Raw genomic sequence first — 16,244 nt, forward strand, 5'->3', positions numbered from 1 at the left:
AGACCACATGGCGCGGCAGACCTCTCCTGACCCGCCCACTGCTCCCCTCAGCAGTGTACTTTGTCGATCTGCCTGTTCATCTCCCTACTCCGTCTCTGGTGAATCCTCTCACCCTCCGCAACTCTGACCTGTACCCCAGTTCTGTATGAATAAATAAATAAATCTTTAAAAAAAAAAATTCTTCCTAGCTGAAAAAGGCTAACTACCATCTAAGTGAGTCACTTTTTATTGTTGGAAGGTCTTGCCTTGAATTTGGTGACTTCTGATTGATCAAGGTTGTAGTTGCAGGAGATTGAGGTGGCAGAGGCATTTAAAAAAAAACAAAAAAAGACAATGGAGTTTGCCAATTTGACTCTTTCAAAAAAAGATATCTCAATCTGTGGGGATTACAATTGAGATGAAAAAAAAAAGATATTTCATGTGATGCCATTTGATAGTATTTTACTTCTTTCAAAATTGGTCAATCCTCTGAAATCCTGACACTGCTTTAACAATTATGTTTATTTGATATTTTACATACTTGTCATTTCAGCAATGATTACAGCATCATCACCAGGAGTAGATTCCATTTTAAAAGGCCCTTTTCTTTCCTTGTCCATAAGACACAATTCATTCACTAGAGTCTGATCATGAGGGTCCACTTCTAATTCTCTTGTTGCTTCTACCACATCTACAGCTATTTCCTCCACTGCAGTATTGAGCCTTTCAAAGTCACCATGAACACTAAAATCAACTTCTTTCAAAACTCCTGTTAATGTTATTTTGACCTCCCAAGAATCACCAATGTTATTACTGGAATACATAGAATGGTGACTGCTTCTCAGATGACTTTCAATTTACTTTGTCAGAGGAATCCACACAATGACTATAGTTTAATAAAATGTATTTCTTAAATAGTTAGACTTGAAAATCAAAATTACTCCTTGATCCATGGGATATAAAATGGAGACTGTGCTGGGAGGCATAAAAATAACATTCATCTACTTGTACATTATAGCACTAATATTTTGAAGGGAACTGAAGCATTTTTTCTTGAGCAAACAGGTCTGAACAATGGGCTTAATATACTCAGTAAACTGTGAAATAATAGGCTCTGCTGCACCATTTACAGAGCAAACAGTACATTTAACATCATTTTTAAGGTCCCTGGATTTTTAGAATGGTAAAACAGCATTGGTTTATGACAACTTTGGGTTAAAACTGCATTGTCCCTAACAAGAGATTCAGTTTTCCTTTTAAAGCTTTGAAAGCAGACACTGACTTTTCTTCTCTGCCTATGAAAGTCCTAGAAGCCATTTCTTCCAACAGTAGGATGTTCCGTTTATACTGGAAATCTGTTTAAGACACCTTCAATAATGATCTTAGCCAGAATTTCTGAATAACTTGCTACAGTTTTTACGAAGTACTTGTTCTTCACTTTGCACTTTTCTATTAGGGAGCTGGCTTCTTTCCTTAAAATTTAATGAACAAATCTCTACTACTTTTCAGGTTTTTCTTCTGCAGCTTCTTTTCCTCTCTCAGTCTTCAGTTAGGATTCTGTTCTGAAATAAGCTTTTGTGGATTGGATGGCAGTGACTGGTTGATCTTCTATCGATGCCACTAAAACTTTATATGTCAACAATAAGGCTGTTTCATTCCCCTGTATGTTCATGGAGTGGTACTTTTAATTTCCTTGAGATACAAAAAGGCTAGTTTTTGTACTGTATCAGCTTTTGATATGGCTTCCTCAGTTTAATAATTTCTAGCTTTTTACTTAAAGTTAGAGCTTAAGACTTTTCATTTGAATAGTTACAGGGCATGTAGAGTTACTACCTGGATTAATTTTAATATTGTTGTTTCTGGGAAGAAGGAGGCCCAAGGAGAGTGAGAGAAAGACCAGACAGGGGAATGGCCAGTTGGATACAGTAGTCTGAACATACATATGGATGAATTAAGATTACCGTGTTACATACAGGGTGTAGTTCATGGCTCCTCAAAACAATAATGGCAACATCAAAGGTCACTGCTACAGATCACCATAAGAGAATAATGAAAATTTCTGAAATATTTCAAGAGCCACTGATATGTGACATGAAGCCCGTTTATGATACAGACATGCTGCTGGAAAATGGTACTGATAGATTTATTCAATGCAGGGATGACAGAAACCTTCAATTTGTAAAAAACACAATATTTACAGAGCACAATAATATGAAGTACAATAAAATGAGATATGCCTGCATCTAAAAATATCACTGTAATGATTTTTACTTTGTGAACTCCAAGGCATGTAGGCTTCACATGTTAGCCCATTTTTTATAGCTTGCCATAAAGAAGGGGGACTATTAAATGAAAATGGTCTGTTTTGAGGTGCTTACTTGTGAGAATGGAAGTGAGATCAAATCGAATGTCTTGTAGTGCCATAAAGTAAGAAAGTACTTACAAAATAACAAAGATTTCTCAAAAGGACACGAGGATATATTTTAACAAATTTCTACTGGACAAATTTAGCAGAATTTAAGCAATAAAATTAATAATGACAGTAAATAGAGCAAATCATTTAATAATAGTAAATCCATGCTACTGAAATTAGTTAATAAATTAATGGGGGCAGAAGAAAAATCTCCCCCTTAAATTAGAATTTCAATTTATAAATGCAGGAAGAATAATGAGATCACAAAATCAGTTAGAGACTTTACAGTTGTAGTTACTATGAGACACTCACATAGTTTCTTCATCAATGTCATTCTCTTCTGTGTTACTTGTTGCTGTGGAACTGGCAGAGGAACTGCTCCCATCAAGATGATTTACTTCATCTTCACCAACAAGATCTAAATCCAGATCTCCATCTGAAAGTTCATGCTAGATCAAAGCAAAGAAACAGATTTCTACTACAGATGTTTCTTTTCTTTTCATCATTCCACTTAGCCCATGGTCCAAGAACCAAAACAATCATGAAAATTCTTTGCTCCTGTTCCTAGGCTGCTAACTTGTAAAGAAAATTACACAACCACATTCTTAGGTACCACTACAAATTTATTACTATCGGTTTTAGCTGGCCTGCAAAGTGACTGCAAATAGTTGATACATTTCATGTCAACTTCCAATAAGATTGCTCACAGCGTAACTCAAATCCTATTCAAATTTCATCTGTCGCCTATTTACAAAGGACATCTAGCTATTAAGCAAAAATCTCAATTCTCACTTGTCCTAACTACAAATACATCCATCCTTTAACTCATCCTATTAAAGGTTAACTGCTTTACCTGAATGCTCCATTCCAACTTCTATTTTCTTCTTAAATTGTTTTGCTTATGCTCTTACCCTATCTTTAATTTCTCTCCTCACTGACCCCTGCATTTTAATATATAACTGAAGTCTCCCAGCTTAAAAATAACCACTGAGGGAGTGGGGGGGGAGGAATTCCTTTGTTTGAAACAACTGACTTTTAAACATTAATATTTGCAGAAGACTATACTCTAATTAGAAAAATAAATGAAAAACACTTTCAGCACACTGATTCCCCCAAACTTGATCCCCTGAAATGTGTTGCAAATTATGTCCGTATCACTTCTTTTATCAAATATAAAATGAATCTAAAATAAGCCTAATTATTACGTGATAATCATCGCTCTGAATTTTCTCCTCATCTTCTTCATCCTCTTTGGCTTCTCTTACAGAAGTTGTTGCAGGACTATCCTGAAGAAACATGTCAGTACATGACCCAGACTTCTTAGTTCGAGTTTCAGGTGTCTCATCATTCTGGGGGCTGAGGTGGTTATCTGGTGGCGATAAATCTCTTGATTTCTGAGTTCGAGACAACTCAATAGTAAGTCTCTTAAAATGAGAACAGCACAAACAAAAGGGAGTTACAAGTGGTGCTTGATATAGTAAAAAAATGTTTCAAGGAAAAAACTGTATTCAAATATTCCTAAAATAACTTCTTGAACCCTCTCTTTTACTCTCTCTTGCTTTTCATTTATGGAATTTTCCATAAATGAAAAACAGCCAAATTTACTCTTCTCCTGCTTCTCAAATCTAGCCCAGGCTACACATACAATTAGGCAATACACACGTAAATACAGGTAATTTTAAATATCCAACATAAAAATCACTGAAAGTAAATATTTAATAGTATTTTTACCTTTCATCAACTACCCTCAGTAGTTCAAACCTTTCACTCCATCCCAATTTCCACTGAGGGGTTAAACAAAATCTCACTACATAAATTAGCTAAAATTTATAAACTATAATTTGATTAAATGAGTCTTCCCAGTGTTCAGTTCAACAACAGTGAGAAGTCAAGATGGAGAAATTTTCTATTATTCTGTAGTTTAGAATCCTTAAATTCAAGTCAGCTCTGAGAAAGATAAATACCCAAGTCACCAAGAAAGATCAACTTCACTAATTAGGATTGTACTATGAGAGACAACTTTATGTGATGATGGAAATGTTCTATATATTAAATGTTCGATATTCAGTACTTTAAATGTGGGTAGCATCAACTAAGGAATTGAATTTTAATTTCATTAAACTTAGACACAGATGGCTAGGGGCTACTGAATTTGGACAATACAGAATTAGAAACCCAAAAGAGGCAAGGACAGGAAACAAAAATAATGGGCTTATTCCACAAAATTATAAACAAGAAATACCCAAGATCAAATTAAATACAGGTAAAAAAGACAACAGGAAACATTAAACCCAAATATATGCTATTTGCCTACCTCTTTAAGGTTATTTATTTGTTGAATATAACTAGTCTGTGCAGCCTCCAACTGAGTAATATACCAATGCTGGTCCCGGCATTTTTGAAAAAAAGTTGGTGAACGTACCTGAAACCTTAAAAGAATAGCTGCACATGAAATATAATCCAAACAGTGAAATATTATTATCCAAACCTTGAATTTATAATTGTAAGTTTTATAATTTTTGATAATGGCAAAAATCAAATGAACTCAGAGCTCATGGTGTACTACTTACACATGTTGTCTATAAATTATGGCAAAGTTCTGAAAAGACACCTACAAATCAACTGTCTAAACTCAAACTATACTTTTCTAAATAAAAGACTACGCATTGTGGTTAAACTCCCCAACTAACCTAAAACATATTTTTTTACAATAACCTATTTCAAAAATGCACTGCTGATGGTGAGTTGTAAAAAAGACCACTAACTATATTTTGCAGGAAGAAAATGCTTTCTTTCCCATTTTCTTGCCTAAGTCAGCTGCAAACAAAGTAAGCAACTACATAAAAGTAGCTGTATGTATTGTTCTTTTTACTTTCCTCTTCCATCTCACATTTCTGTATTGCCTTCTCCACAGTGAAAAAAAAATCACTTACTGGATCAACTACTCTGGACTGCTTTACATTTCCCCAAAGGATTATGCTCTAAATAACTGATATTCCTAACATCTCCAGACAGGAGCTTAAAATAAAAACTTACCATATGTCATAATATGGCACATCAGCTAGGATTAGGGAAATAAACATTTGTATTAGAACATAATAATGAATAGATTACAGGCCATAATCTATGCAGCTGTTTTTAAAAAGCTAATATTAAAATAAATTAATCCCTACCTTTGCCTTATAGCTGAACATGACTTAATTTACATGAAAAATTATAGTAATATTTCGGTATTTCTAAGATAGGAAAGATCACAAGAAGTAACACTACTCTGGAAGCCAACAAATCCTTCTTCAAGTCTAACCACCCATATTAAACACCATTCCATTTTTTTTCTAAGATTTTAAAGCTAGTACAGGAATCAAATGATTGCCTAATAATTATCTAGAACAGACACCTATCTTGAGTCAGTGACATTCATGCATCGGCAGGAAAAAAATGATTCATTCAACCACCATTCTAAGTCTACACTCAAAACACACAAGCACCATATAGCACACATTACTTAAACACAAAAACATCAGTTCAAAACATGATTAAAACTATTTTTTTAAATATTAAAGTTAATAAATACTCAAATTTTCATTCTGGTCATCAATTTTAAAGAGTATGTAATGATGGCCCCAAAACTTCTGACTTGTAAAATGAGATAAATCCAATATTTATTGAGGCTGTTGAGGTTTTAGTCATGAAACCACAGTTCTTTAGTTCTTGTCCTTTCTTCAAAAAATATACCAACTACTATCAGCTTGTTTCTATCAATTTTCATCTCTAGTCCCCAGTTTTAATCCCTATTTTCTACAATGAAAATGCAAACTTATGTTTTTAAAGCTTATATATAGGTTTTAAAACCCAAATATAATACACAAATAATGTAAGAGGAAAAAAAATAAGCCCTTGATCTCTCACTCCTCTTTGATTACCAAATAGTGAGGTTGCTATAATTCAATAAACAAAATGGATATTACTATATCTATAGGAATCACTTTTTTGATTTTTAGAATAAGGAGCTAAGTGTGTCAAATACATTTCTGACTTTTATCTATTATTGATGACTCAGGACTCCTGAAAAAAAATTGTAAAGAAAATGTATACTTACTTTTATTATTAATTTCAAATTTGTTAAATGAATGGAATTCAAAATGAAGTCCATTATACTCCCAAGATAAGACACAATATCAAGTATTTTCTATTACCTTAAAATCACTGTATCATTCTGTCGATTCAAATATCCTTCATTTGCAAGTAAGTCCAAACGAAAAAATCTATTATAACCCCAGCATTCTCCTACTTCAAAGTCAGATGCAAATTCTCGAATGATATTTTTGGTAGGATCATTGCAGGATTGATGAACCATCTCTACACGATATTCATATCTAAAATTGAAAAAAAAAATAAGGTCATAAGAAATTACATGAGAATAATTGATATCTACATTTCTTTCAGAAAAGACTATCATTTACAGTGACACAGTATAGTCTACACTACAGCATGACTAACACTAGGCTTTTTCTCCTTTTAAAACACTTACTACTATTGCAGGTATAAAACACCTAAAAAATAAATTTGTATAAGATAGTATGTTCACAGTTGCTTTTGTTTACTTTACCAAGACAATGTTTCTTCATATATTCATTAGTTGTATTTTCTCATGTACATTTGTTCTGCCATTTCCTCTGGAATATAATGCCATGAATTTTAAAATAAACAGGCAAGTCTGAAATATTCTACAGGATTTTTTTTCAATTCAAGTGATAATAATTTAACTGTATTCAGAAATTAAAACCTGTAATTTTTTCTAACAGAAAGTAAGTATATATTAGGAAGGTCAATATATTCAACCACCTATTTTATTATATACAATTTTCTAGTCTGCAAACCTATTTTTACTAAGAATCTTATTACCAAAAATATAAAGAAACAAGTAAGGATCATAAGAAAAAACACACTACAAGAATTGTAAATATTCTCTTTATTCGTGGAGATAAATTTTTAGAAGAAAAACACAAAAGCTAGGTCTGCTAATTTATGTTAGTAGAGGCAAAAGAAAAAATGGCACTTTACCTACAAATACCAGGTGTTACAAAATCCTGTAAGTATTGTCAAATGATTTCTACATTAATGTATCTCACAGTACATTATCTAGATTGATGGCACAAAGATCTAGTTAATATAAATATTTTACAGTCTTAGTCACTGAGATATCTGTATCGAAGTCATGATGTCATTTTTACAGTCCAAAGAGTGCCACATTAAATGTCTAAAAATAATCCAAACATATATGTGCAACTGATTTTCAACAAGCATACAGTGATCATTCAAAAGGGAAAAATAGGGTGTTAAATAATTGGTACCAAGACATGCAAAAGAATTTGAATCAGTACCTAATTCCACTGACAAAAATTAAACCAGAACAATATCCGTCTATAAATTTACCAGAAGAAAAAAAAAAAAAAGATTGCAAATCTTCATGAATTCTCATTTGGCAATGGGCTCTTGGCTGTAACACCAAAATTATTAACAATTAAAAAATAGGTAAGTTGGAGGGCCCTCCCTGTGGCGCAATGGGTTAGCACACAGCACTGCAAGCTAGCCAAAGCTGCTTTAGTGGGATTTTGATCCTAGGCCTCAGAGGTGACCAACATAGTGCAGCAGACCTCTCCTGTCTCCCCCGCTGCTCCCTTCAGCAGTGTACTTTGTTGATTTGTCTGTTCTGCTCCCCACTCTGTCTCTGATGAAGCCTCTCACCACCCCTGCACCTCTGGCCTGTACCCCAGTTCTGTATGCATAAATAAATAAATCTTTAAAAAAATAGGTAAGTTGGACTTCATAAAATCTGTAACTCTTGTGTTTCAAAGGACATTATCAAGAAAAAGACAAACTACAGAATGGAAGAAACTAAGCAAATCAAGTATTTGAAAATAGGTTAATATCCAAATATATGCAAAGAATTCTTATAATGCAACAATCATAAGACAAGGAACCCAATTTAAAAATAGGCAATGGAATGGAAAGATATCTCTTCAAAGATACTCAAACAACCAAGAAGCACATAAAGAAGATGTTCAGCTCCTCTAGTTATTAAAGAAATGAAAATCAAGACCAGAACAAGATAACAATTTTCATACTGATTAGGATGATTACGAAATATAATTTAAACATGGAAGTATTGGCAAGAATACCAAAAAAAAAGGAACTTTCAGGACATAGCTGGAAGAAATACAAATTGGTGTAGACACCCTGGAAAAGTTTGGCAGCTCCTCAAATTATCAAATACAAAAATATATGTAATCAGTGATTCTATAGCTAACTATATATATCCAAAAGAAATGAAAACATGTTTACATAGAAATCTGTACATGAATATTTACATGAGGATTGCTCACAATAGCCCAAAAGTGGATATTACCTAAATGTCCAACAGATGAGTGCATAAACATGTTGAGAAAAAACATGTAATAAGATACTATTCAGCAATGTTGAAGTGTTCTGATAGATACTTCAACATGAGTGAACTGTGAAAATGCTAAATGAACAAAAAAAAGACCCCACATAATATTGTATGGCGTTTTTACATGAGATACCCAGAACAGGCAAATACACATAAAAGACATAGTAGTAGCTATCTAGGCATGGAAAAGAAAGGAACGGTGTTCACTTAATGGCTATGAGGTATTTTAGGGTGATGAGGACATTACATAACATTATAAAAGCACAAAATTCCACTGACTATACATTTAAAATGGTTAATTATGTGATTTTCACCTCAAAAAGATTAACTTAAAATTTAAAAAATGAGTGATTACAAACTCAAAACTCAGAAAATTAAGAATACTGAAAATCTGGGGAGAAAAACATTAATGTTGATGATGAAATACATTTAGGATCAAGACAGGTAAAAGTTTAAAATCAATACATAAGACTTTTTAAAGTAAAATCAGGGCCCTCCCTGTTAGCACAACAGGTTTAAAGCACAGCACTATGAAGCTATCGCAGCCACTATAGCACAGTTCGATCCCTAGCCAAGGGGGTGACCCACATGGCATGGCAGACCTCTCCTGACCAGCCTGCTACTCTTCTCAGAAGTTTATTTAGATCCACCTGTACTACCCCCCACTCTATCTCTGGTGAATCCTCTTCCCCCAGGCATCTCTGGGCTGTACCCCAGTTCTGTATATATAAATAAATCTTCTTTAAAAAAGTCAATTCATTTCTATAAAAAAGCACGTTTAAGAAAAAAAGTGAAAATCCTTTCACCTGCACTGGTTTTTTAAAATCATTGACAACTGTCTGCATTTCTAAATATAGCAACTAATCCAAGCTTAATTCTTTTCAACACCTCTCAATCTTAGTCTTAGGTAAAACTAAAACCTTAAATTTGAATACTCTAACTTAAATTCCTCATATCAAATGGAAAAGTCTAAACAAATTTAAAACCTGTTAACTTAAAAGTTTTAGTTCCAGGGCCCTCCCTGGTGGCGCAGCAGGTTAAAAGCACAGCACTAAGAAGCTTAAGCCACTTCCGCATGAGTTCGATTCCCACTTCCCCAGAGGTGACCACATGGCACGGCAGACCTCTCCTGACCCGCCCGCTGCTCCCCTCAGCAGTGTACTTTGTCGATCTGCCTGTTCTGCTTCCCGCTCTGTCTCTGGTGAATCCTCTCACCCTCCACATCTCTGACCTGTACCCCAGTTCTATATGAATAAATTAAAAAAAAAAATAAAAGTTTTAGTTCCATTAAAATTATGTTATTACATAACATTATTTTACTATGTATATGTTATATTTTAAAGTAAATTAAAAATTAAAATTAAAAAAAAAATCTTCTCTGATTTCCAATACATAAGATCAAAGAAGAGCGCCAACATAGCAAAAAACAAAAAACTCTCTGGGTTTCTCAATAATTTTTTTTTTTAAAGATTTATTTATTTGTGCATACAGAACTGGGGTACAGGCCAGAGGTTCAGGGGCGGTGAGAGGCTTCACCAGAGACAGCGTGGGGAGCAGAACAGGCAGATCGACGAAGTACACTGCTGAGGCGAGCAGCAGGTGGGTTAGGAGAGGTCTGCCACGCCATGTGGTCACCTCCCGGGCAGGCGGGAATCGAACTCATGCGCAAGTGTCTTTAGCTTCTTTGTGCAGTGCTTTAACCCCGCTGCACCAGAGGCCCTGCACCAGGGCCTCTCAATAAATTTTAAGATTACAAAGGGTCCTTCATACTGCCAGTTTATATAATAATACCATGCAAGGATGCCAAACTAGTCTGCATCTGAAACATAGCAATAAAGAAACTTACAAAAGTAGTTACAAATAAAAACTGCTAACAGGAATAAATGCAAATATACACTAAAGTTTGTTATTTAATTGAATGACTTACTTGGAAGTTTCAGGCAACCCAGCTGAGAGTTCCAGAAACACAGATAAGTAATAACCACGAACAACTCCATTTCCATCCTTAAAAAAAAAAAAAAAAACCCAACACAAATGTTGTACAAATAAAAACTGCAAATCAATTTCAATGTACACAAAAAAAAAAAAAAAAACCCAACACAAATGTTGTACAAATAAAAACTGCAAATCAATTTCAATGTAAAAAAACAAACCACAATGAAGTATCTCATATTTGGACTGGGAATCACTTCTAAGTTGAAATGCAATGAGAGAACTACAGAAACTTGATAGTTAACAATTTAAAAGCTTTGTACATGAAAATACTAAGATACATAAACTTAGAAAAATACTAACTATAAAGAGTAAGAATTTTAACATATATAGAACTCTTACATATCTGTTTTCAAGAAAAACCTCAAGGAAAGACAGCAAACAAATGTCAACTTTACTAGTGAATAAGACAAAAATAAGATAGTATTTAAGACCTGAAATTAATAAAACAAATTGAGGTTTCACCATTCAATGGAAAATTTATATATTTTCTACATGTTTAAATGCTAGCACTCCACATAAGATTCTGTCTGGACAATGGGCAATTAAATTTCTATTACAGCAAGTTTTCACATAGAGATTTTTACTTTCCTCTGTACTTCTTAAATATTTTGCTCATATGTACATTTTCAAAAGGTTTACATTTGTTACAGCCACATCCATAATGATTTGTTTCCCCAACCAAACCATAAAGGTTGCAATGCAAGCATCCCCCTACTGATGGACTGTTAATGGTATATTACTATAGAGGGGTGCAGATATAAACCCTCCAGCTATCTTCCTCCAAAAAGTGCTGAGGGAGATCTCAAGGGTCTGACATAGTGAACAATAAATAAATACCAGTGAGTAAGTGAATTATCAGTTCAGTGAAAAAACTTTGATATGAAAGATAATCTACTGTATGATGTCATTACATGAAATTCTAAAAAGTAAAAGCATGGTGACAAAAGCAGACTAGAGGTTGTGGCCAGCATAAGAGAAAATAGGGATTAGCTACAAAGGGGAATAGATTATTTGGGGCAGGAATAAAAATTAATATTGTGACAATCACTATTGTACTGTATGTATTTCTCAAAACTTGCCAATTAATTTTATTGGCTTTAAATTATTGATACATCACAAATATTATTTTAAAAAATCAATCAACAGGGCCCTCCTTGGTGGCACAAAAGGTTAAAATCATAGCAGTATGAAGTTATTAGCAGCCACTGCAGCATGAGTTCTATTCCCGGCCAGGGAGCTGACCCACATGGCACAGTAAACCTCTCCTGTCTCACCTGCTGCTCCCCTCAGCAGTGTATTTCATTAGATCTGGCTATTCTGTTCCCCACTTTGTTTCTGGTGAATCTTCTCATACCCCCTACACCTGTGGCCTACATTCCAGCTCTTGTATGCACAGATAAATAAAATAAATCTTTAAAAATTTATTATAATTAATAAATAAAAAAACAAGAAAATGAGACTATTACTATTTTACACTCCCCAATACTTTAATAGGTAATGGAGAAAGCATCAATTGTTGCTAAAATTGCAAAAAGATGTAACTAATCACCACAGGACAAAGAACACACTACTTACTGTTCCTTTTAAAGTAATTTAATTTTAAACAGATTAATATCTTCCTACAGACAAGAAATAAGATTCAATAATGTGTTAGGATTCCTACCTTTTCCATTTTAAGCTTTTCATACACTTAATAATTATTTAGCATTTAATTATGGAAATTGTTATTACACTCATTCCTTACTCCACTGAAACAGTGAGCCAGTACCCTGAAAGAAAGATCATGGTTCCAAAATATATTATTAGAAATACAAAAAACTGGCCCTCCTTGGTGGCACAACGGGTTAGGACACAGCACTGCTAAGCAAGCCGCAGCCCCAGCCCTGGAGGTGATCCGCATGGCGCGGCAGATCTCTCCTGACCCACCTGCTGCTCCCCTTAGCAGTATACTTTATCGATCTGCCTGTTCTGCTCCCCACTCTGTCTCTGGTGAATCCTCTTACCATTCCTGAACCTCTGGCCTGTACCCCAGTTCTGTATGCATAAATAAACAAATCTTTAAAATCTTTAAATCTTTAAACAAACAATATAAAAAACTTACTGGGTAAACTTTTAACCTCCAACAAAGTCCTGAAATTTGAAGAGGTGGACTGTAAACAGGATCTGCTCTCTGACGCAAAGTGCTAAAATAGAAGAAAACCAACAAAATCCCAAGATCAAAATTATTGTGAAAAAGCAACAGACAAAACCAAAAGCAGCCATGTTACTTATGCTACTTATTTGAAGTTCTGGACAAGAAAATGAAGGTGAATCAACAGGATTCCACTGAATAAATGTAAATATATTTATAAAAGAAAATCTAACAACACTAAAATATTCAGCTATCTTAAAAAGGTGGAACTGAAGAAAACAACAATGAAATATTCAGTTATATTAAACTAAGTTTCAGGTAAGAAAATGGAAAAAATCCTTAAAATTGTTACATTAAGGTAAAAAGGAAATATAACTTAATGTTCTGAATTTATATTTACATTTTTGTAAGTCATCATTAAAAAACCAGAATGGGGCCTCCCTAGTGGCATAAGGCATTAAGCTATCAGCTGTGGCCAGCTACTACAGCCTGAATTTGATCCCCGGCCAGGGAGGTGACCCAGATGGCACAGCAGACCTCTCCTGTCTTATCCTCAGCAATTTGTTTCAGTGGATCTGCCTATTCTGCTCCCCAGGGAACAGGGAGGTGGGTCCTCTAACTTCCCTGTACCTCTGTCCTATACCCAGTTCTTGTATGCATAAGTAAATACAAATCTTAAAAAAAAAACAAAAAAAAAAAAACCAACATCAGAATATGTCTCTTCCTTACATCCTAAAGTGTAACTTTTTTTTTTAACATGCAAAAACAAAAGACATATTAACCCTTACAATATGTGGGAAAACCCTCAGAAAACAAACAACCCCCTCCCCATAGTAAAAGCATTAAGTGGGAGGTGATATATGTTCTCTCAGTTTGTCCTCATTTTGATAGTTATCACTTCCCAAGCACGATATTACATTCTCAGTTCCCCATTTCCATGCTTCTTTTTAACAAATTCCTTAGAGGAATTCTGTGTTTTAAGTTCTTTGCTTCAAATCTTAGAGAAAATAGTAAAGTGACAAAGTTAACATCCAAGTTACAAAGCTTACAATTTTCTTATAAAAATGGCCTCCCACCAATAATCCTGACTCTGAGCTGAAACAGAACCCAAACTTCATACCACTCTTTTTTATCATCCCATCTTTCCCAATTTAACAAAGGCTAAGTAAATCACCCTAGTAAAAAAAAAATGTTCCATTTCAGAGTTAACCAGCTGTATGTCTTGAAAATATAGTACAATCCAGACAAATGTCCTCTATTCTTCTAATAAGAAATATGTCTTTTAAGACTACATATTGAGGGCCCTCCCTGGTGGCACAAAGGGCTAAAGCACAGAATTACGAAGCTGGCCACAGCTGCCTTAGCACAAGTTCAATCCCCTTCCAGGGAGGTGACTTACATGAACAGCAGACTTCTCCTGTCTCGCCTGCTGCTCCCCTCAGCATTGTACTTTTGTTGATCTACCTGTTCTACTCCCCCACTCTTGTCTCTGGTGAATCCTCTCACTGCCCCTGCACCTCTGGCCCACACCCCAGTTCTTATGCATAAATAAATAAATCTTTACAAGAAAAAAAAAGACTACATATTGAATGAGAGTTCATTAGGTTTCCATCCTATCCAAGAATCACACCTTCCTGACTTTTATCTATATATCTATATACAAAAAAAACAGACTTGTTAAAAATTCTTACCTGAAATTCTCTAAAACAAAAGTAGCTGAATCATAAGATGGTACTAATTCACTAAAAAGAAGCAAAATGCAAAAACATTATTTAGCTGATGTAAGTTTAAAATTCCATTTAGCTAGAAAACAAAGTAAGTCCCTCAGTAAAACCAGGAAATGTAAAATACCTAAGAAGTATGTTTAAAACCTTATTAAACATAACATTAAAAACAAATTTATAAAACTATCAAAAGCTGACATCAAAAATTTACACTTAAACATTCAACAAATATTTTAAAAAGGTGCTATGTGGTTACTAAAATAAATACAGAGAGAATTAAAAGTGCTAAAGGAGGGCCTCCTTGGTGGCACAGGGGTTAAAGTCTTAGTGCTATCAAGCAATGGCCAGCTGGGAATGAATTCAATCCTGGGTCAGGTTGCTGACCCATAGGGCACAGCAGATCTTTCTTGTCTTGTGCACTGGTCCCCTCAGCAGTGTAATTCAGTAGATCCGCTGTTCTGCTCCCTACTCTGTCTCTGGTAAATCCTATTACCACCCAGGACCTCTGGCATATACCCCAGCTCTTCTATGCATAAATGAATAAAAATAAATCTTCAAAGAAAAAAAAAGAATACAAAAGCAAAAGACATCAAAACAAATCCCAAACTTTTCACTTCATAACAAAACCTTTCACTCTGACAGAATTTAAATAGTCTGAAACTATTTATTTGCAAATAAACCTATACTCTTAAAGGACAGAAATATATATTCAACTGGGGGATAACTGGGATGGACAAGCGCATAATAGTTCTATATTTCTCCATAATGAACTGAACTACAAGAGATAGGTTATGTAAGGGATGTCCATTTTGATGCTAAACACTTTAGATCACATAACAATCTATGCATCAAAACACCTGAAGTCAGTAAAACATTTATACATAAGAGTATAACAAAAAAAGTATACAAAAAAGCATAAATTCACGAAAAATATGAGCTGCAAGCCATTTTACTACATTCTCAGATATTTGTTCTAAAGTTCAGTTCAGGAAAACACTAGTTCCTTTGTCACTATCCTCTTCTCTACAGAGTCAAAAATATAAGTCACCATAACTATTTAACCAGATTTATATATAACATAAGCAAACTAACAGATGATACCACTACAAACACCTTAAAAAACCATGCACTTGCATGTAAACTTCAAATGACAATGAAGTTTAAAAGACTGTCATACCTGGTAAAGTCTGGTGGAACTGGAGTGGTAACAAAGGATGCCATGGGTTTTCGATGAACTTGCTGAAACATCATAAGAATCTCTGAACTCTTAGATATCAATTCACTCTTACTACAAGACCGTAACTGTATTGAAAAAAAATTACATGAATTAGCAAAGTTATTAATCACTGGCACCTGAAAATCTTAATGAAAAAGGAAAACAAATTATTTTGCCTAAAAATGACATTAAAAAATGACTGAAAATAGGTTTTAAAAATTAAGAAATCTACAATGATTTTTGCTAATTTATTTTTTAAAAGATTTATTTATTTATGCATACAGACTGGGGTACAAGCTAGAGGTCCGGGGGTAAGGAGTGGAGATGAGAGGATT

The 16,244-nt window shown here is 34.2% G+C and overlaps 1 protein-coding gene across 2 annotated transcripts in view; it reads right to left on the reverse strand.

Annotated features, from left to right (window-relative positions):
- TRIM37 (tripartite motif containing 37) overlaps nucleotides 1-16,244 on the reverse strand; it is a 69,042-nt gene that overhangs the window by 28,175 nt on the left and 24,623 nt on the right. For both annotated transcript variants that reach the window (XM_012726322.1, XM_012726321.1), the window contains 8 exons: nucleotides 15,871-15,995; nucleotides 14,661-14,711; nucleotides 12,940-13,021; nucleotides 10,771-10,847; nucleotides 6,589-6,768; nucleotides 4,707-4,821; nucleotides 3,598-3,816; nucleotides 2,705-2,841 (listed from right to left, as the gene is read on the reverse strand). In XM_012726322.1, coding sequence (XP_012581776.1) covers nucleotides 2,705-2,841; nucleotides 3,598-3,816; nucleotides 4,707-4,821; nucleotides 6,589-6,768; nucleotides 10,771-10,847; nucleotides 12,940-13,021; nucleotides 14,661-14,711; nucleotides 15,871-15,995 — 986 coding nt within the window. The remainder of the gene's footprint in view (nucleotides 1-2,704; nucleotides 2,842-3,597; nucleotides 3,817-4,706; nucleotides 4,822-6,588; nucleotides 6,769-10,770; nucleotides 10,848-12,939; nucleotides 13,022-14,660; nucleotides 14,712-15,870; nucleotides 15,996-16,244) is intronic.

The sequence above is a fragment of the Condylura cristata genome, unplaced genomic scaffold (assembly GCF_000260355.1).
Source record: "Condylura cristata isolate star-nosed mole 26May11 unplaced genomic scaffold, ConCri1.0 scaffold00017, whole genome shotgun sequence".
In the NCBI taxonomy this organism is placed as follows: domain Eukaryota; kingdom Metazoa; phylum Chordata; class Mammalia; order Eulipotyphla; family Talpidae; genus Condylura; species Condylura cristata.